The following is a 20724-nucleotide window of genomic DNA, read 5'->3' on the forward strand; positions in this document are numbered from 1 at the left end:
TTTTATATGTAACCACTTGTTTCCAATATCCTTTCCCACTCTCGCTTGAATCTCTGTTCTTTGATAATAAACATATCCTTGCTTTCGCTATTGAGAGAGAGAGAGAAGGAGAGGGCTAACAGCTGTGGTGATGCTGAATTCCATCCTGCACGGGTATGTGCTGTTCCTTTGGGAGTGTTGTGAGAATTCAGTGGAGCAGAGGTGGGGCACTGCAGAGGGGTTGGTGTGTGCCCATTGCTCACCTGCACAGAGACAGCGAGGCCTGCAGAGGCCTGGCAGGCAGCGCTTGTGTTGCCAGAGGTTGGTGGTTTCAGGGAGCTGATCTACAGAAGGGGTAAACAAGACTGCTTCCCACTAAGGGCACGTGGTACCTCCCAACCCTGGCTACTCTGGGGGAGTGTCACAGTGTGGTTTTAGGGGCAGAGCTGGTCTCGTACTGTGTCTATGTGTACAGTGCCTAGCCCAGTGGTGTCCTGGGACCTCTAAGCACCACCACAATTCCAATAACAACAGCCAGGAGATAAAATCTCCTTTTACAATATGGATCTCAGCTGCCCTTGGCCCACTGATCCTAAGAAGGTGGGAAAGTTCTCGTGTCCCAATTTTAAGGGGTGGTATGCTGACATGCCAGCGGTTGCTGCAGATGAGGATCTCTAAAATGACTGGTTTCAGAGTAACAGCCATGTTAGTCTGTATTCGCAAAAAGAAAAGGAGGACTTGTGGCACCTTAGAGACTAACCAATTTATTTGAGCATGAGTTTTCGTGAGCTACAGCTCACTTCATCGGATGCATACTGTGGAAACTGCAGAAGACATTATATACACAGAGACCATGAAACAATACCTCCTCCCACCCCACTCTCCTGCTGGTAATAGCTTATCTAAAGTGATCACTCTCCTTACAATGTGTATGATAATCAAGTTGGGCCATTTCCTGCACAAATCCAGGTTCTCTCACCCTCTGCCCCCCCCCCCACAAACTCACTCTCCTGCTGGTAATAGCCCATCCAAAGTGACCACTCTCTTTACAATGTGTATGATAATCAAGGTGGGCCATTTCCAGCACAAATCCAGGTTTTCTCACCCCTCCCCCCAAAAAAACACACACACACAAACTCACTCTCCTGCTGGTAATAGCCCATCCAAAGTGACCACTCTCCCTACAATGTACATGGATTTGTGCTGGAAATGGCCCACCTTGATTTTCATACACGTTGTAAGGAGAGTGGTCACTTTGGATAAGCTATTACCAGCAGGAGAGTGAGTTTGTGTGTGGGGGGGCAGAGGGTGAGAAAACCTGGATTTGTGCTGGAAATGGCCCAACTTGATTATCATACACATTGTAAGGAGAGTGATCACTTTAGATAAGCTATTACCAGCAGGAGAGTGGGGTGGGAGGAGGTATTGTTTCATGGTCTCTGTGTATATAATGTCTTCTGCAGTTTCCACAGTATGCATCCGATGAAGTGAGCTGTAGCTCACGAAAGCTTATGCTCAAATAAATTGGTTAGTCTCTAAGGTGCCACAAGTCCTCCTTTTCTTTCTAAAATGACTGGGGAAAACTTAAGATTTCCTGTGACAGATAGTTGGGATTTCTTTCTTATAAAGGAGGAGACAGCGTGCAGTAAACGAGTTCCTTATAAACATAGGGCAAGGGGCACAGGGGATAGCACAGAAGCCCAGAATTATGTAAATATATGTGCAGTGTCTAGACCACTGGAGTGGGAATCAGGAAACCTGGCTTCTATTCCCTGCCCTGCCACTGGCCTGCTGGGTGACCTTGGGCAAGTCACTTCCCCTCTCTGTGCCTCAGTTTCCCCATGTGTAAGGGGGGGTATAATGCTACTGCCCTCCTTTGCAAAGCACTTTGAGAGATACTGATGGCAAGTGCTGTAAAAGAGCTAGGGACTGTTATCACAGAGCTGTTTTGTTTATACTGTATGTAGAGCAGCACTTGGGTTAAGGACCTGATGCAGGAACTGGCAGGGGAGGCTTTTAGTGCTGGGTTATGCAGGCGGTCAGACCAGATGGTCATAACCGTCCCTTCTGGCGTTAACGTCTGAATGCTGGGTACGTCCTCTGCAGGCAGACACACTCACCTGTGTGCTGTATTTCTTCTTTGGCTTTTCCACTGGTTTCACTGTCAGCCCAGCAGCACTCAGAGCTGCAATTCGAGACTCTATATCGGAAACCTAAGAGACAAAATGCACATAACTTCCCACAGGTGCGCCCCCAGAAATGACTGCGGGAGCTGGGCAGATCCCAATCACCACCAATCCCTCTGGGGCTACCTCCGCTGCAGCCACTGGCCCCAGTGCCCTGCCCGCCAGGTCCATGCCACGCTCAGCCCCCGCTGGGTTGGAGAGTGAGCCCGCCCTGCACTCCTTCCGGAGCAGTGGCTCCTGTCCCCCGGGGACTGAGTGCAGTTTTCCGCTCTGGATGTTGCAACCTAGTGCATGGCATTGCAGCGCTATTCAGGTTTGGCCCGACCACTCCTCTATAGATGGAGACTGTCATAAATATAAAGGGAAGGCTAACCACCTTTAAATCCCTCCTGGCCAGAGGAAAAAACCCTTTCACCTGCAAAGGGTTAAGAAGCTAAAGATAACCTCGCTGGCACCTGACCAAAATGACCAATGAGGGGACAAGATACTTTCAAAGCTGTACCCTAGAGTTCAGAGTGGGGAAGGAACCTTGACAGAGACAGAAGGGTGGATGGGCCAAATTTGATTGGAGTGGTGACCTAGAGAATGGGGGTCGTGGCGCCAGTCAGCTTTGGCCCGCCTGCCCCTCCAGACAGGCCAAACCTGAATGGCACTGTATCCCCCACCTGCAGGTTGCGATTCCACTTGGTTTGGGGGCCCTCAGCAAATTGCCCGCAACTTCCCTGCTGCCAGTGATACACACCGTGCGTACGGCTGTGAACACCACTGTAAATACGGCAGTGTAAAGGAAATGCTCGTTCAGAGTTTATTTTCTTACTGAGTAAATGATGAAGCATTCAGTCGTTGGCCCAGCGCTGTGTTTGTACAGTGCTTAGCACGGCTGGGGGTCTGGTCTATGACTCCAGCCCCGAGGCACTACAATCATACAAATAAATCACAATGCAAGAGCTAGCCTGACCGTGCTGGATCACCCACTTTGCATAACTGAGCTATTACCTCGCTCTCGGCACACTGCATCTGCATGGCCGCTGATGCCACTTTGTCCTCCAGCTCTGACAGCTCGGAGTCTGTGGTCCCGCTGTGCCGTGCACGTTCCTCTAGGTCCCTCGGGGTTTGGTCCAGCCCAGATGTCTTTCCAGCAGTCGTGCAGACCTGAAAAAAAGCCATCGTGTGACTCACCTCGCAGTCAGGCATCGTCTGTTCTGCCGTCTTCCCATTCTAACCCCCGCTGCGGCGACACTGGCTGCTCTCTTTTGCTAGTTAGACAGTCCTCAGGTTACCATGGACTCAGCCCCAGATGGTCTCCATGACTGGCGAGGTCAGCGCTGTATAACTACAAACTTCTCTTTTGCTGAACAGTCTGTACCTTCGGACTCCTGCGGGGCTTCCTTCCTCTCAGTGACTGGGCCATTTCCTCCCCTTTGCTATTTTTCAAAAGCAATTATCGCTATGGCGAAGCGGTAAAAGCTCCTTCTGAAATACCAGGACAAAACGCCACGAGCTGTCAGCGCCCGAACAAGGATCTTCACGTCGTGCATTGAGACTAGGAGGTAGGCACTTTGAAACAACCGCAGGCTGCTGTGTCCTGCCGTAGCATGCTTGCAAGGAGAGGAGAGAGGGAACAACACTGCCAGGCTGTGAACGCCTCCTGTCTTCTGTAGCTGTGTCTGGATCTGCCGAAGAGCAATGTGCGGTATAGAGATGCTACACTTTGGGAGCTGAAGGTGTAATTAACTCACCAGTCCCTATCTATAGCATCCTTATGAATGAAATGAAAATACATTTCTGGGTAGGGATTCCTCCATGTGCCTGCCAACAAGGTGTTGCATTCATGTGCTGACTGGGGTCTATTTGAAGACATGTGTAAACATTTCTTTCTAGATAAAAGGGTTAAAGAAACATTATTACTCATCCTAATACACCATTTGATTATGACTACATTTTCGCTTATTACCACGAATAACGCTTATTCTTGATGACTCCCATCAAATTCTAAAAAGAAAATTGGTTTACTTGATTTTGAGAGAGATTTTCATTAAAATGTACATCATTTCATTGTTGTAGCTTTTGATATTGTTATAGATCCAGTACAACCAGCTTACAAAATAGTTGTATTCAGAGCCTTTTTTTTCTTTTTTTTTTTGTCTAAGCTCCTTGGGGCAGACACTGTCCTTTTGGTCTGTGTTTGTACAGTGCCTGGCACAATGCTATCCTGATTAGGGCTGGTCGGCACTACTGTAATACACCTAATAAATACAGGACAGTGCCCAGCACAGTGGGGTCCTGCTTAAGGCTATGATTTTGGCAGGGAAAACTGTTGGTAAATTTCACAGCAGAGGTGCTGGAAACAATCACGGAAAGTTACAGAATAATGTGTTTTTCTCTACGTCAACATACACAAGAGTATAGTGGGTTTTTTTTGGAAGATAAGGCCCATGGGGGGGAGAAGTTGGAGAGCAAGCCTACTCGACACTTACCCCAGAGGGCGGTTCCCGTCCTGCAGGGAGAGGGCGGTTCCCGTCCTGCAGGGATGGGCCCTGCTTCCTGCTCTGGGTGTTCCAACCTAGCACACAGGGTCCCAACGCCACTTAGGTTTGGCCCAGCTGCTCCTCGGTCTCCATTTATGGAGGTGCTGCCGGGCCAAACCTGAGTGGTGCTGTGACCCCATGCGCTGAGTTGCAATGCCACTTGGTTTGGGAGCCTAATCAAATGTGTTTTTACAGCTGTTTCCAAGATGTCAATGATTTCATTCAAATTCACGATTTCCATGACAAAACTGTAACCAGGTCTGGTTCATGCCTGGGGTTCCTAGGCACCATTGTAAACCACCTAATAAATAATATACAGGGCCTAATATCATGAGAACGTAAAAACATAAGAACATGGTACTTTCGTACGGATGAATACACGCATCGAACACTTGATTCTAAGTGTTATGTTAAACAGAAGTACCACTACTATCTTGATACCCACAAGGGCCGAGTCAACCTAGACGTTTGATTGTACAAGACATTAATAACTAATATGCAAAATAGCCCTATTACAGTAACAGTGCCAGCATACTGCTTACATGCTTTGCTGAATGATCCCATTATCTTATTACTGCAAATAGCCTCTCCTCCCCCACCCACAGATCCCTGGCTTGCTGTCCCTGTACTGTGTAATGTGTGAAGTTAGAGAATAACTCTCCAAGGCAGGAGGCCTTGCACTGGGAGGCACCTGGTACAATTGTGGGGCGTGGTAACATAAATTCAAGTACTAAGAATCCAACCAGGGAATAGAAAGATGCCATATGCCTGATGTGTCCAAAGAAACCTGAAAAATCAGAGTGTTGTATATTTCTAACTAACTGCAATTATCCACTCCAGCTATTTGTTCAATCACTTCCGTGTGTCACTGACAATCACAATCTGTTGATGGACAATTAAAAAACACTCAGAGAAGTTACTTTACAAACACTAATTAATGCTCGTAATATCCAGGTGATGGAGATAGGAGAGGGGAAATGACTTGCCCAGAGTGGCAATATTACTCTCGAATGGGCAATTCCCACCTGTGTGATCTAACTCCCACCCCATTCCTGTTGCTCGTGAACAACCTCGCTGAGCTGAGTACGAGCCCCCCAGTGGTTTTAGAAAGCACCTAAAGTTCATGACTGGATTCTCTCTTTGTGGGGAGGAATTCAAAGACGGAAGCTGATGTGAAGGGTCCCACTGTCACTGGGATGTAGCATTTCATTCGGAAACCAGCAGCACCGCGGTATTTCTGAGAAAGTTTTGCCTTTTGTAGCTGTATTTTTATGACTAAACCCTCTGAAGAATGATTGATACACAGTATAAAAACTATTCCCAAACTCAAAAGCAAAATCCACCGACCCAGACCTCATTTTGCCCACTAAAACTTACAAAACTATCTACCAAGGTCAAAAGAAATGACTTGGAAGTTTAAACGTTCTACTCCCTTTCCAATACACGATAACAATACTATACAGCATTACTTACTACAAAACACTGCGTGGGAGATGCTACGCAATAGTGAAAATACAAACTTACCAGCTCTACCCACACTTGCATAAACCTACACTACCATATTAGCAACAGACCGATCACTCCATTCCTATTCATAGAGACATTCTCCCACTCCACGGACACACCGCACTAGGAGAAATTGTATAGCACTTGAACATAACATACTCCATGAGCCCTCTTCAAGCTTTATGACTCATTGATCCAAACCCCAGTGTAGTTAATGGAAAGACTCAAGTTGACTCCAAAGGGCTTTGGATCAGGCCCTTACAAGTATAATGTCAGCAATATCCACCCAACAGCACACTTCTATCCCAGAACGGGGCAGGGGGCAAAGTAAAGTTTGGGTGGTTGGTAAGGGGTGAATGAATGACATTTTAATCCAAACTTTCCCACTACCACAGGATTGATCGAGTGACTAATATTTCAACTGATATGGTGTAAAACGGCCACAGGATAGGAGACTTTGCCAACAGATCAAAGCTGGGCTCCCCTCCTGAGGACTTGAGCACACCCAGAGGGAGAGAGAGAGAGAGAGTGAGTGTGTGTGTGTGAGAGAGAGAGAGAGAGAGTTACACCTGGGTGGGATATGAAGTAGTAGATGGTTGAGGGCCATGACAGGGAGACTTCTCCCCATCTAAAACTGTGGGCCAGATCCTCAGCTGCAGCTGAGAAGTGCTTGGGGCAGCTTTGGGGTGGTGGAGCAAAGATGGCTTACGGGCTGTTCTGACAGCTGGGGATTGCCAGGGTCAATGTGCTCTTTCCCCCGGCACTGGATGGAGGGGGAGTGTAGGAGCAGCTATGGTGGTTCCATCCCAGCCCAGGAACCTGCTACACTGGGTCATCCTCCTGAGGTTAGCTCAGGAAGCCACACAGCACGGCTGACGCCCAGAGGAGCTAACGCTGCACATGCTTTAAGACCTTTTAAACATGTCACTGTCTAGTTATAACATATTAAAGTGGAGAACATACTCTGCCTTTCCCTTACCTCTATGCCCTTTCTCAATGGCCCCCGTCTCCTGTGCAATCACCACTCACTCCTCATCAACCTGCCATTCTCCTGAAGGAAACCCTCCTCCCACCTCTCCCAGAGCTCCCCTCCTCCCAGCGTGAGAATGGGCAACTTAGTAAAACATTCACAAGGGGCTACAATATTGGTTGGAGACAGTGGGCCAGTATGACAAAATGTATCCGTGTCCACACCTTACACACCAGTGTATCAATCTTTGTACAAAGTACGCCTTGTGAGATATCATTTGAAAACTCATAATTTGCTGGTCAATATTGTCCTAATAAAATACATGCAACAACACTGTATGTGACGTTAGAAGATTCCACTGTATGGTATTCTTAACACATCTTCCAAACTGAGGCTGGCAATCAGATCTGTCTCAATCAAAGGAATATGTTCTCTGCTTCATTTGCATTTAACAGTAAACAGAGTCAGCAAGCAGGAAGGGAAACAAAAGACGCTCCAACAGGTGAGGAAAAAGCAGCAGGGAACATCCTTCCCTACAGACCCTGTCTCCTGAATGTCATCGGGAAATGTTTTCCAAGAGGGGGACTGACACTTTGAAAAGGAAGGAAAAACACCCCTGAGGCACCCTCTCGTCTCTCTCTGTCGATTCACTGCACCAGAAGGGAAAACGAATCAGCATGGAATTGGAGAAGAGGTCCTGACCTAAGAAGTTTGGTCAGTAAAGCTGAAGGCATGTTGTGAGAAAACCTTGCTTTGAATTTAACATAGTTTGTTAAGTTAGGCACCAGTTGTGTTTAACCTTTATTTTTTGTGTAACCATTTCTGACTGTTATGTCTCATGACTTGTACTCACTTAACAGCTCTGTCTTTATAGTTAATAAACTTTTTCTTATTGTTTTATCAAATCCAGTGTGTTTGAACAGAACTGTCTGGAAAACTCCATGGGGGGGTATTATTTCTATTAAAGCAATAATGGACTTTATATGAATTTGTATTGCCCAGGAGAGGGCTGGGCAGTACAGGACATACTGTTCTGGGGGGAAATCTAAGACTTGGAGTGTGCTGGGGTCACCCTGCAGAATAACCCAGAGCCAGAGTGTGACTGACTGGCCGTAGGGCACACACAGACATAGCTGGGAAACTATGTTAACGTGGGTTGAATAGAGACTGGGAGTGGCTGGGTCATTAAACTTATTGAATCTATTTCCCTAAGTTAAGTATCCTCACACCTTCTTGTCAACTGTCTAAATGGGCCATCTTGATTATCACTACAAAAGTTGTTTTCTCCTGCTGATAATAGCTCATCTTAACTAATTAGCCTCTCACAGTTCGTATGGCAACTTCCAACTTATCTGTATGTATATCTATATCTATCTATCTATCTTACTACATGTTCCATTCTATGCATCCAATGAAGTGGGCTGTAGCCCGCAAAAGCTTGTGCTCTAATAAATTTGTTAGTCTCTAAGGTGCCACAAGTACTCCTGTTCTTTCTTCTTATAGCTGGGAGTGACTTGCATGCTGGAGGCTGTTTGTGAGCAGTCCAGATAGAGGCTACAGCAGCAAAGGGGTGTAAAGGGCACCCCAGGTTAGAGGGCAGGCATGACAAAGCTACTCATTAGCCTGGATTGTATCCTGGGGATGTCACAGAAAGATCTAGTTGTACCAGGGAGGAATGGAAAGTGTCAGGGGGAGGGAGTATCAGAAACACCTTGCTTGGAGACGACTAAGAGTTGAGAGCTCATCACACTGAACTCAGTCAACACTCCCTGTAGCCTATAGTAGTGGTCCTCTGCCTTTCTCATACCAGGCTAGAGGGGTGCACCCCCCCTCCCTCTCATATTGTGCAATGCCTGGGTACAGCCAGGAGGTGGGCAGGGGAGCGATTCCCCTGACATCTAATTCTCAAGGTCACGACTCTCAGTTTAAAATCTTTGTTTTTATTCTTACGCCTCCAGAGCAAGGGGCTGTAGCCTCCCTGGGCATTTTGCTGTGCCCCGCACACTCAGCGTGAGCCTTGCCTATGAACAGCAGGGAGCCTTACGATTTCTTCAGGTTTTTGACAGGCTTCATCCACCTCCTTCCTGTCTTTCCGCCCTTCAGGGGGGGGAGAAGCATCCTCACCCTGGCCCTCTCATTCAAGGACTCTTGCCTGGCTCTCAGCACTGTGGCCGTGATGTCACACAAAACCGGACCCGACGACCTCTGTGAACGCCCCACACAGCCAGAGAAAAAAGTAACGTACACGCACACACAACAGCCTAAATGAGGGGGGGGCAGAGGATGAGGAGCTGTAATTAAAGGGCTCCCGTTGTTCCTTGAGGGCTCTCAGCTGGAGATGGAAGTGGCTCTTAAGGAGCACTTTGATCTCGGATCAGACTTCGTGGAGTACAGCTGTGACAAAGGAACCGTCTCAGAACGCCGGTGACGCGCTCCCATTAGCCGGCAGCCTGCACATAACTACAGGCTGCAGGAGAACGCTGCAAGAGGGCGGCTCGTGCCCTTGCAGGGTATTTGTACAGCACCTAGCACAAAGGGACTTCAACCTGAGCTGGGATTTCTAGGCGCCGCATACAGCCAATAGTAATGCTATTTGTTTGCTGGCTGTGGTACACAATATTACCGCAATCCCCCCGACCATTGCAGTTGCCATTCAGCTCAGTTATACACATGCAACCAAGCAGAATTCGGTTCAGGGCTTTGGTGGCTGTTGAACCAAAGGGAAGCTGTTGAACCAGCTTTTCAATCACAGCCACAGCCCTTCCCCCTCTGTTTTCCCTTCCTCACGCCACTGCCTCATGTTGGAAATGCAGACACAGCCGCTGGGAGCTGCTCATGCCCCTGGTGCCGGCCTAGCCCAGCCACCGAGTCTACAAACACTTTCCCGAGAGGTCAACGGTGGTAAAAGCAGCAGCTGAGTTAGGGGCATTAAACGGGGAAGTCCTCATCCACTCAGGTGCCAATGGGGCCCTGGTGCTAACATAACTCTGGGAGCAAGGGAAACAGGAAACAGCAGACGCAGTGCCTCGAAGGCTGGCAAACACAGGTGTGGGTCGTGGGTGGCACTTCATTCCAAATAGCTTAACTGGCACTGCCAGCTGTCCGGCACTGGTTTGGAAAGCGCGGGGTTGGATTAACCGCTGGGCCTTGTGTATTGGGGGGAGGGATAGCTCAGTGGTTTGAGCATTGGCCTGCTAAACCCAGGGTTGTGAGTTTAATCCTTGAGGGGGCCATTTAGGGATTTGTGGCATAAATTGGGGATTGGTCCTGCTTTGAGCAGGGGGTTGGACTAGATGACCTCCTGAGGTCCCTTCCAATCCTGATATTCTATGATTCTATGATTTGCGGGCAGGCCTGTAACTAAACCAGACAACAGCAAAGAGGAAGGATGGGCATTTGGATAAGGCAGTGGGCTGGGACCCAGGAGATCTGGGTTCAATGCCGAACTCTGCCAGAGACTCCCTGGGTGAAGTGTTTAGGGCAGGATTTGAAGGGAGCAGAGTTAGGCCAATCTGAAGTGCTTTTGAAAATCCTGCTCATCACTCTCTCTGCTTCAGTTTTCTCATCTGTAAAATGGGGGTAATCCTGCCTTGCTGGCTGATCTATTCAGACTGTACATTCTTTGGGGCTGGGATTTTCTCTCACTACGTGCAAGTCCAACACCTAGCACAATGGGGCCCCGATCTCAGGCAGGGCCTCTGGGCGCTACTGGAATACAAATAATTCATAACAGAGATGGCTGTGGAGCAGCTCTAGAGGCAAGTCCCAATGCTTTGAGTCTCTTCCTTGTGTGGCCTAAGAAGAAAAGTCTTCATTACTTGCATAACCCATGAAATTTGTGCAAACGTGCAGCGGCTGCAGTCCCTTCCCAGCCACCCCAGGGAGCTGACACTTGCATCAGGCTGTTTACTTATCTTGCCTCTACTTTCCATTTGAGACATCTGCTTCTCAACAGGCAGCCCAGGGAAGCGGGTGGCTGTTATTTCCGGGATGGATTCCCGGGGCTGAATGCTCCCTTCCCCTCCTCTAGCCCAGCTGCGTTCCTTGATGCTACACACCACTGATTTATCAGGCCACAGCTGCTCTTGGTGGGCAGCCCTGACAAGCTGCAGAAAATGTTCCTTTTTCTGCCTCTTTCCCTGCGTGGTCCTGGCTGTGTCCTAGGGTAGTGCTGATCTTACTAACTGGTCAGTTCTAATGCTGCACAGAGAGAATGCTTAGTGTCTAATTGCAACACATGGCTTCATAATACAATGGGTCTGATCCTGGATATCAATACTGCCCAGATTCTGTGGGGATAGGAAAAGGCATATTATTTCCTCAAAACCTAGGAGCAACCCATCTGAGGAGTATTGTCAGAGCTGTATGATAAAGTTTGTACCGTGTCTACCTGTTTCTGGATTAAGCTTGTCAGCCCTGTATTTTGATACACTTAAAAACAGTAAAAAGAAAGATGCCATCCTACTCCCTACTGATAACTTCCTAGATACCATGGTGACAGACACAATATGAACACCATGGGCAGAGACAAACAAGTGTGTTTACAGGGTCACACCATAGACAAGCATGTTTCCTGGCATAGCATTTAGCAAGGAGGTGGCTAACTCTGTCCATTTGGTATTTTGTGGTGTACCCATGGGTGGAAACAGAAATCTGTCTTTTCCAAGTTGCTGTTCACAGAAAAAGGAGTCTGTTTTTATGACATTTCCTTCCGTTTATAAGGCTTTTCCTGAGCAGACGTGGAGTTGAATAAAAAACCCAAATCCAATCTTTGGGGGTATTTGAAATGCAAACCTTGATCAGAATTTTGCAAGTGGCCACATTGTCTTTAGCATGGATTGAATCAAAACCGTGACTTAGACCCATCTAGATTTTGGGGTGTTTGGGATGCGCCTGTGTTTGCCAATTCATGACTGGTGTTTGGTTTTATGAGATCGTAGCCAGTTGACATAAAGTTAGAGCAGACCCAAAGTTGCTCTTATTTATGCAAATGGACCCAGGCCAGTGCAGATGCACCATGAGAATCTGGGAGGAGCAACCTGATCCCTGAAGAGAGAATCTGGGACTCTGTTAAGTAGTTTTCTGGCAAAGAGCCGTTCTGCGAGGGTACAGCATATTGCTGGGGAATTGTGAAGAGAACAGCAAGCTGCACCCCAAGGAGTGTATGTGGAATGCCGACTGTCCCTAGAATTTAACTTCAGCCCTGGGCTGGGAGAGAGATCTTCTCCCAGCACGCACACACACAAACTCAACCCAGGTGCCCTGTACGGCCGCTCGCCACTGCTCTGAGTCATTTACATCTCTGCAGCCAAGCATCTTCTTTCCGGATTCAGATGAACAAAGAGAAAAAGGCCTCCTGGACAAATAAAAGACTCTCTAATCATGCAGATGAAAGCTGCTTTGCACAAGCAGTTACGTGCAACATGGCCCAGCCTCACTCCTTTGATAGTGAAGCTGCTCATTAAAAGGAGACGTGTCAAAGTGCAGAACAACAACAACACAGAGACCCGGACAAAGGAGCCATTAAAACCCAAAGGAATGCTGACCTCTCTGCTTTGTTCTAATGGAACACCTCCGAAGGAAAGAACAACTTGTGCGAGGCCTGCAGAATACACGAGGCACAAGCTCTTTCTTCCTTTAATTAATATTTGACTCACTTCCCATCCTTTATGGGTTGTCATCAACGCCTCATCACCAAAGCTGTCAATACAGACCGACTGAGTCATACAATTTAGGGATAAAAAAAGACCTGTGAAGGGATGGAGAGGAGAGCTTCTAGTGTGTTAACAGCGCAGAACGGCTCTGTCTGCCAAGGCTTTTCATCTTAATAAGAACACCAAGTGAATGACCCTCCTCCTCCAGAGCAGGCCTGGAGACCTCTGTCTCTGGTGGGTTAAGTCAGTGAGCATCTCTGCACTGCCCTGGCTCCGGTGCTGAATGGAACAGCTACTTTCTAGGTGTGAAAAAGTGATTCCAGTCCATGAAAGTTCAATACACCGCAAAGGACAAGGAAGGGTTTATTGCAAAACCAGTCAGAGGCTTTTCATCACTGATGTACCCCTGGACCATATACACTGCCGGTCCAACACGGGGGTCTGAGCCCAGCGTAGGGTGGGCTGGACGCTGGTACTTCCCTATGGGGGCTAATAGCTAGACTAGTCTAGGCAGGCCTCCCTGGGAACTGGAGGATCTACTCAGCAGCAGGTCCTCAGGCCCTGCCCAGCCACCAGCCCTTCACCTGCTCTTCAGGAAGCAGATATGGAGCAGGGCTGTCACACACAGGATCCCCGCATCCAGCCCGATTGCCAAGAGGAACCTCTGCTTTAGGAGGGTCCGTGCCACCATGGAGGGGCCTGGATTTGCTCCCAGTAACACTGAGTGTCCCCACTGAGACCGCACTATCCATGCCCGGGGCTCCTGTTCTTTCACTGGCAGCACAGGACACAACACAGCAAGAGATGCCAAACGTCTGGGTCGCCCTGCCCGCATTTGCAGTCTGATGGCAAAATCTGCTTGGGACTCAGGGAAGGGGCTGCTACAGGAGGAGGGGATGGGAGAAGTGGGTCTATGTCCTGGAGGCTGCTCAGGAGACATCTACACTTCAAAAAAACGTCCCACAGCAGTGAGTCTCAGAGCCCGGGTCAACTGATTTGGACACGCACTATGGGGCTAACCAGAGCAGCGAACACATTCCTGTGCAAGCTGGAGTCTGGGCTCCGAGACCCTCTCCCATCGTCAGTTTTCAGCGCCCGGGCTCCAGCCCGAGCGGGATGCCTACACTGCTCTTTTTAGCCCCACAGCACAAGACCGAGTCAGTTGACCCAGGCTCTGAGACTCGCTGCCATGGGTTTTTTTTTTGGGGGGCTGTGCAGTCTTACTCTGAGCCCAGTGGGTTAGCACAGGCCCAGCTGACAGGCACTCCTGAGTTCAAGCCCCATCTCCGCCACTTCCCTGATTTAGCACTGTGCACTTACAGAGCGCCTGACAGCTATTATTGAGCCAGACCGCATAACAGCCCTCTCTCTCTCCAGCCCTTACAGCAACATCACCTCACTGATGCCCAGCCCCGCTTGACAGGGCAGAGCAGGAGCTCATACTGCTGGGATTATCTTACACAGGGAAGCCCCTCTGGGTTTGCATGAGTGGCTGCTGCTGTGGAGAGCAGCTCCCTGCTTCCCAATTCACTATCCCTGATGCTGCAGAACATCATGGGGAGAGGCATCCAATGAACTGAGGTTCCCCACTGCACACCCATACAAAACAGAGAGCAAATCTTCCATATTTTCACCCATCTTCTGCATCAAAGGCAGGGGGCAGGATTTCACCATTATACTTCACCACATTCCCCGCCATGCCCCACCTTCCAAAGAAGTGGGGAGGGCTTTGTACCCTCTCCACTAGCACTTTAGCAAAGCGTTTGCTGTTCTCAGAAGCCCAGATGAATGTCTCTGTTGAGTAGAAAGTATGCACCCTCATTGGTGGCCGATTAGATTTAGGGATGGGAAAAACGCAGGTAGTTTCCCGGCTTCAGTTAGGATGTGGGTTGGTTTATGAACCACCCTAAGTCATGGGTTCTCAACTTGGGGCTCATGGACGGGCTGGGGCCACCTTGCACTTCCCTTATTGCTAAATGGGAGGGAAGCTGGATGTGTGTGTGTCCCAGCATGGTACAGATTGAGAACAACAGCTCTAGTCTCCAATGTAAGCATCCAGCCAGGGGGAAAAGGCAAAGATCTTAGGTGCCAGCACTGAGTGTCCAAGATGGGGTGTAGGAAAAGTCAATAGGTACTTGACTGTGGTGCAGTTATAAGACGTTAAGAGCAGAGGGAAGCTTAGGAACATAAATGGAAACATGGAGAATGGCGTGAGAATGGTACTGAGTTTTAGAGGGTAGGATGCATGCTACCTTCTGAGCATCACTGGGCGGGTCACTGCTGGAGGAGCTCATTTCTGGTTTTGGTTCATCCTTCTTCTTTTCCTCCTCTTCCTCAGAAGAAACTCCTTTGTCACTGATGTTGCTGGCTAACTCTTCCAGCTTCCTCTTCAATTCCTCCTCTTCCACATCAGGATCGGTGTGGGACTCAGGGGCCGGAGACTAGAGGTAGAAAAGCAAGCAATTCTCATTCTGTTGGTGTTCATGCAATTTGAAATTTGTTGGTATTTTAAGGCTTCCTGTGACATGCCTCTGCTAGCAAAAGGATAAAAGAGAGGGTTTATTCGGTCATTTATTTGGTCAAATGTAATGCAATGCTCTTGGGTGGATTGTTGGCAGCAGAATTCAAACCCAGGACCTCTGGATCAAAAGCAATAAGCCTCTACCTGAGATGGCTGTGCAGAGTCATAAATATCGATGAGATCCAACCACTAGCATGGGAGAGAGAGCCACACTGCGTGATGGTGGGTTACATAATCACCACTTAGCATCTATTACTCATCTTCTCAAACAACCAGACCCTGGAGTCTTCCAGCTCACAGACCTCCATGAGATTCCATGTGTGGTATGACTCCCTGTCAGATTTTACGTGCAATATGGATGACTTAGGGGCCAACTATCTTCAGGCAGTTTAGGGCCATTCCTCACATAACAAATACAAGCTGGAGCACACAAGTGGCATGTTGTATCCCACAATAAGTTAGCTCCATCTGTGAATCCAGGCTAAGAAGCACACAGTGCTATCAGATCCTGAGCTAGATAGGCACCAGACTAGTAACTTAGAGCAGCCTGTCCTAAAGAACGGACCTCCGAATAAATAGGGCTGGTTGAAAATTTTCCATCAAAACTTTTGACAGAAAATTGAGTTTTTGACTAAACAACATTTTCTTTGCAAAAAAGTCTCTGCTTCCTGCAGAAGATTTTGATTTTTTTTTGTAAAAAAAGCCAAACCAATATTTTGGCTGAAACCCAAATGCTGAAATACAATGCTGTCACTAGATGCAGCATGGCTATAGGCTCCCATGATGCACAGCTTCCCATCTACAAGAGGGAAGAGTGTGGTGCATCATGGGAGATTTAGTCTGGCCGGGGAGCCTGGCCTATTGAGGAGAATAGGAGCATGAGGAATACAAACTACAACTCCTGTGAGGCACTCTGGCAGCATTCCCAACCAAATCAAAATATTTTAGTTTTTGACCAAAATATGTTGGTATTCAAATTTGTGCTGAAAAAAATCAAAATTTTCCACCAAGGAAAAACAAAAATCAAAAGGCCAACACAGCAGAGCTAGCTGAAAAATGGTAAGTAAATTTCTTTGATCTAGAGAGGCACCGCATTTAAATCTTGGATTCTAACACCCCCAAATTTTGATGACGTTTGGATCTGGAGCAAGCGCCAAACTTTTCACTTTGAACCCATCTTTCATTTTAACCAGGGAGAAATTACCCCCCCATTCAAGCCAGACCTGCATGAATCTTCATAATTGCTTTTGTCCCTTCTACTGAGCTATCAAATGTCATATAAATTAACTGCATGATCGCACGTAAAGGAAGCAAAGTGCCTAAATATCCTAAAATTGGAAACTCAAATTAGCACTAAGTGACCTACCGATGCACCAGCTGATTCAATGTCACAACAGAATTTAAAATTAAATTGATCTTCTTCCTTGATGGCCATTGAAACAAGGGCAATCACATGGAAAAGACAAATGTCCTTCTCAATTAGAATCTGCTACTCACAACACACCGATTATTACATTTAACGTAGCCATGGATTCCTGTGTCGTAACCCCAGCATTCTCATCCATTCTGGAAGCATTTACACACATACAGGAACATTGCTTAGACCAGTATAAATAAAACAAACAGACTTGTTTGTGCAGAGAAAGGACCTAAGTGGAGCTAATTTGAGGACCTGTCGGAATACCAGTGGCATGTTTGGAAAATGAATGGTTATCATTACATTCAGTTTTCTGATGAGACTTACAACCTGAAAAATGACAAGGGTCTAAAAGGTTAAAATAAATGGTTAAAAAGAAGAATCATCTGCCATTTGAAAATCATATTAGCCTTCATGGAGCTCGAGGACCTTTCTATCAATGGAAAGATGCACACTCACCAACCAATGCTGTATCCTCCTGGGCAGAAAGTTCTGTTCCTCTTTCAGGAAGCTCCAGAGAGACTAAAGCTTGTGGTAGGTGCTGGTGTACGTTTGGGGAGGGACAGAACTAAGCACCTTGGGGAGTTGGGTTATATGTTAGTCTGTCTATTGGTGCAATCAACATCCCAGTATTTAAACAAACGACTTCATCCCTGTCCTTTTGGCCACCACTTCTGTGGCATGCAGGGCACCCTGACTTACTGGGTGTGTCTACACTGCAATCGGGAGATGTGATAGCAGTACAGCAGTTAGCTTTAATCAAGCTAGAATGGGAGCATGGCGTGGTGGAGCAGCTGCCTCCCTACAAGCCTGCCTGGAACCCTGCGTACGTACCCGGGCAGTAAGCAGTGCAAGGCCTCCTGACTGCAGTGCAGACATACTCACAGATGCAGCCAGCGGCACTATCCACCTCCTACATATACCTTCTGTCTCCAGAAGCACCTCTCCTCCCCAGGTGCTGTGTTGTACAGCAGATTTCTTGTCTACTGCCTGTGTAAGTGGGAGCCACGTCTCCTGACGATGCAACGCAAGCTGCTTCAAAGGAGTTTGGGGAGACTGCGAAAGGAAATACTTTCGCCTGTTGTGCATAGCCCCCCAACTTGGCACTGTTACCTCTTCTGAGTGCACCAGGATTCTTTCCTCCAGACGGTTCAGCATGCGTTCAATAGCTGACATGCGTTTGTTGAGTTCAAATATCTATGGGAGAGGAGAGAGAAAGGGATACAGTATAGAACAGACCCCACCACCAGGGCGAGAATACAGTCCAGGGCAGATCTAATCCACAGAATGGAGAATGTGGTATAGAACAGAGCCCACCACCAGTGCCCCTGGCTAAGCATGAAATACAGAACAGATCACTAATAGAAAGACAATGGGTGTGGTTTTCAAAAGGGCCTAAGGGAATCCCGAGTAGAGATGGCCAAATTTTTCAGCCAAAACTTTTTTTTGGGAAGAAAAATGCAGATTCGGGTTGACTGAAACATTTCACAAATTCATGTCAATTTCATCATGTCCTTTCAGTCAAATAGAAAATTTTTTTTAGCAAACCCTGAAACGCTTTGTTTTGACATGCTTGGTTTGATTTTTTAGTTTGAAATGACTTCCTTTTTCAAATTTCCATTTTATCTAAATGATTTAAACTGTTAAAAAAACAACACCCCACTTCAAATCAAACCCCAACTTTTCATTGTAGGTTGAACTCAACGTTTTGTTCAATCTGAAATTAATTTTTCTTTCAACTTCTCATTTTGATCAACTTTTTTTAAAAAAGTAGTTTTTGGGTTGGCCTAAAACCATTGTCTCCCCCTCAGTTTCCAGAAAATTGCCAGTGAACCAAAACACCAGTTATTTGCATAGCTCTATCTACTCAAGAATACAAGTCAAGGGGCTTGGTGTAGAATGAGGTAGGAAAAATTATATGCCTTTCAGATGCCCTTGGATTTGTTCCACCTGAATTTTCATGGCAAACTTAGACTGGAAATGCCAATATCAGAGAGAGAGAGGATAGGGAGGGAGGGCAGCTTGCCTGATGCAGGGTTTGCCTGTTGGTCAGTCAGGACATTGGATGCTCCATTGTGTTGCTGGTGTTTCCTGAACCCTTTTCCCTGAGCCCTGTTGCAGTAGAGGTGTTACCCCACCAACTGGATTTCCTGCTGCACAGTGCATTTTTTTAGCTGACCTTCTGTTTTTATGATGTGGACACCAGCCTGTCATTGACTGAGAGCATCAAACCATTATTATTGCCCCTTGGGAAGTGAATGGTCTCAGAAAGAAAATCATTTTATGTTCATTAACAGACTGGGTCTGATTCAAGTCTGGGCCAGGTTCCATGTCCCATTGATAAATCTTTCAGCCAGCTAGCACCTCATCAGCCTCTCTCTAATACACCAAGGAAAGAAGGTAACTATTCACCATGACACTTTTTGAATGGAAAACCACGCACAGAAGTGTTCCCTTTGAAATTTTCTGATTTTTCAATTAAATGAAAATGTTCATTTTTGGTTTTCAAAACCCAAACGTTTTTCAGTTTTATTTATTTATTTTTGGCTGCTCTGTCCGGTGAAGAAAAGGGGGTGGGGGGGAGTGGAGAAAAGAGGACAGAAAACTCAAAAACTGAAAATCAAAGACAAATACTTTTTTGATGTTCAAAGGCCAAAATGAAAATGTTCATTTAATAAAAATAAATAAATAAATAAAAATGGGAACATGTCAAAGGAAACCAATGCTTTCGGTAAATAATTATATTTCCTTCTAAAAGCCTTTTTTTAGGTAGAAAAAAAAAGATGAAAACTTGTTCTAAATGGAAATGACAATCTTCTCCACGTCATAGCCTGTTCTCATCAGATGCATCCCATTAAAAGATGAATGGCCAGTACATGAAACAAGAGAAATGTGTGTGTGTTTTTAACACTTCCTTCTTTCTTTTCATGCCACTTTTGTATTTGTTAATAGATGATTAATTAGATCCTCACAAGAACTTGGAGTGGCTGTGTCTGTTTAAAAGAATAACGTAAGCTCAGTAGATGAATGTAAAAAAATGGGTACTTCAGAGCAGACTACTGTAATTACCATCCTTAACAGAAAGCACCTTTAGTAGCATTAAATCCACATAGAGGCAGTAATCCAATAATTTCTAAAGTGAAGTCTCAGTAAACCCTGTTGGATCTGATGTGACCAGCGCTTACATCACACCACGGCCAATAAGCAGGCTGAGACTTGCAGCTGTGTCACTAATAAATTAATCCATTAGAAGAGATGGATATAAGAGACGTACTTGATAGGTAAAAGATAGCTTAAGGTTTAAAGCTGAAATGCAAGAAACCTACAGGCTATAATATTTAACTTAGCCAAATTAGGCCTTAGGAGAAATTTGCTATATTATAAAGATAAGTTAGCATAAGTAAATTAATAGTAAACCTGCTAAGCTTGTATCAATGTTTGTGATATGCTGATGTTTTGAAAATAACTGCTGAGTTTGGATAATAATGTCTATGAGAGCTCAGTAGACACCACAAGACGACCCTTAGTAGTTGGGATGAAATGTTAAAAACCTCCTTAAGGTAACTTGCCTGTGACTATTGTGATAAAGTGACATCAAGGGGAACGAACAAGCTAGCCTTTTGGAAAAGGGGCACCCCAAAAGTACTGGGGTGGGGAAGTTCAAATAAGGAAACGTGGTTAAAACCCTCATAAATACATGCTACCGTCAATGGGCGTCGGTGTAACACATTGTAAAAACTGTATCCTGGCTTGCCTGCCTGCCTTGGGAGATACCAGGATGGTGACCACTGGTGATGCAGATGATGGTGGTGGTGAGGATGATGCTGAGGATGATGACTAAATCTCGTTTTTTCCGCAAAGGATGGTGTGTGTCGGGAAAATGCTAGACGTTCTGTATTGTACACTCTCCTTTACCAGACTCCAGCATGTGTATGTTGTTTTCTTGGTTAAGAAAGGCAATTA

At 46.6% G+C, this 20724-nt stretch overlaps 1 protein-coding gene across 1 annotated transcript in view; it reads right to left on the bottom strand.

Moving 5' to 3' along the window:
• MLPH (melanophilin) overlaps positions 1–20724 on the bottom strand; it is an 84207-nt gene that overhangs the window by 8875 nt on the left and 54608 nt on the right. The window contains exons 10-13 of the mRNA XM_084643029.1: positions 17875–17958; positions 15076–15264; positions 3162–3317; positions 2100–2192 (exon numbers count right to left, since the gene is read on the bottom strand). Coding sequence (XP_084499155.1) covers positions 2100–2192; positions 3162–3317; positions 15076–15264; positions 17875–17958 — 522 coding nt within the window. The remainder of the gene's footprint in view (positions 1–2099; positions 2193–3161; positions 3318–15075; positions 15265–17874; positions 17959–20724) is intronic.

The sequence above is a fragment of the Lepidochelys olivacea genome (genome assembly GCF_965140295.1).
Source record: "Lepidochelys olivacea isolate rLepOli2 genome assembly, chromosome: 11".
Classification (NCBI taxonomy): Eukaryota; Metazoa; Chordata; order Testudines; family Cheloniidae; genus Lepidochelys; species Lepidochelys olivacea.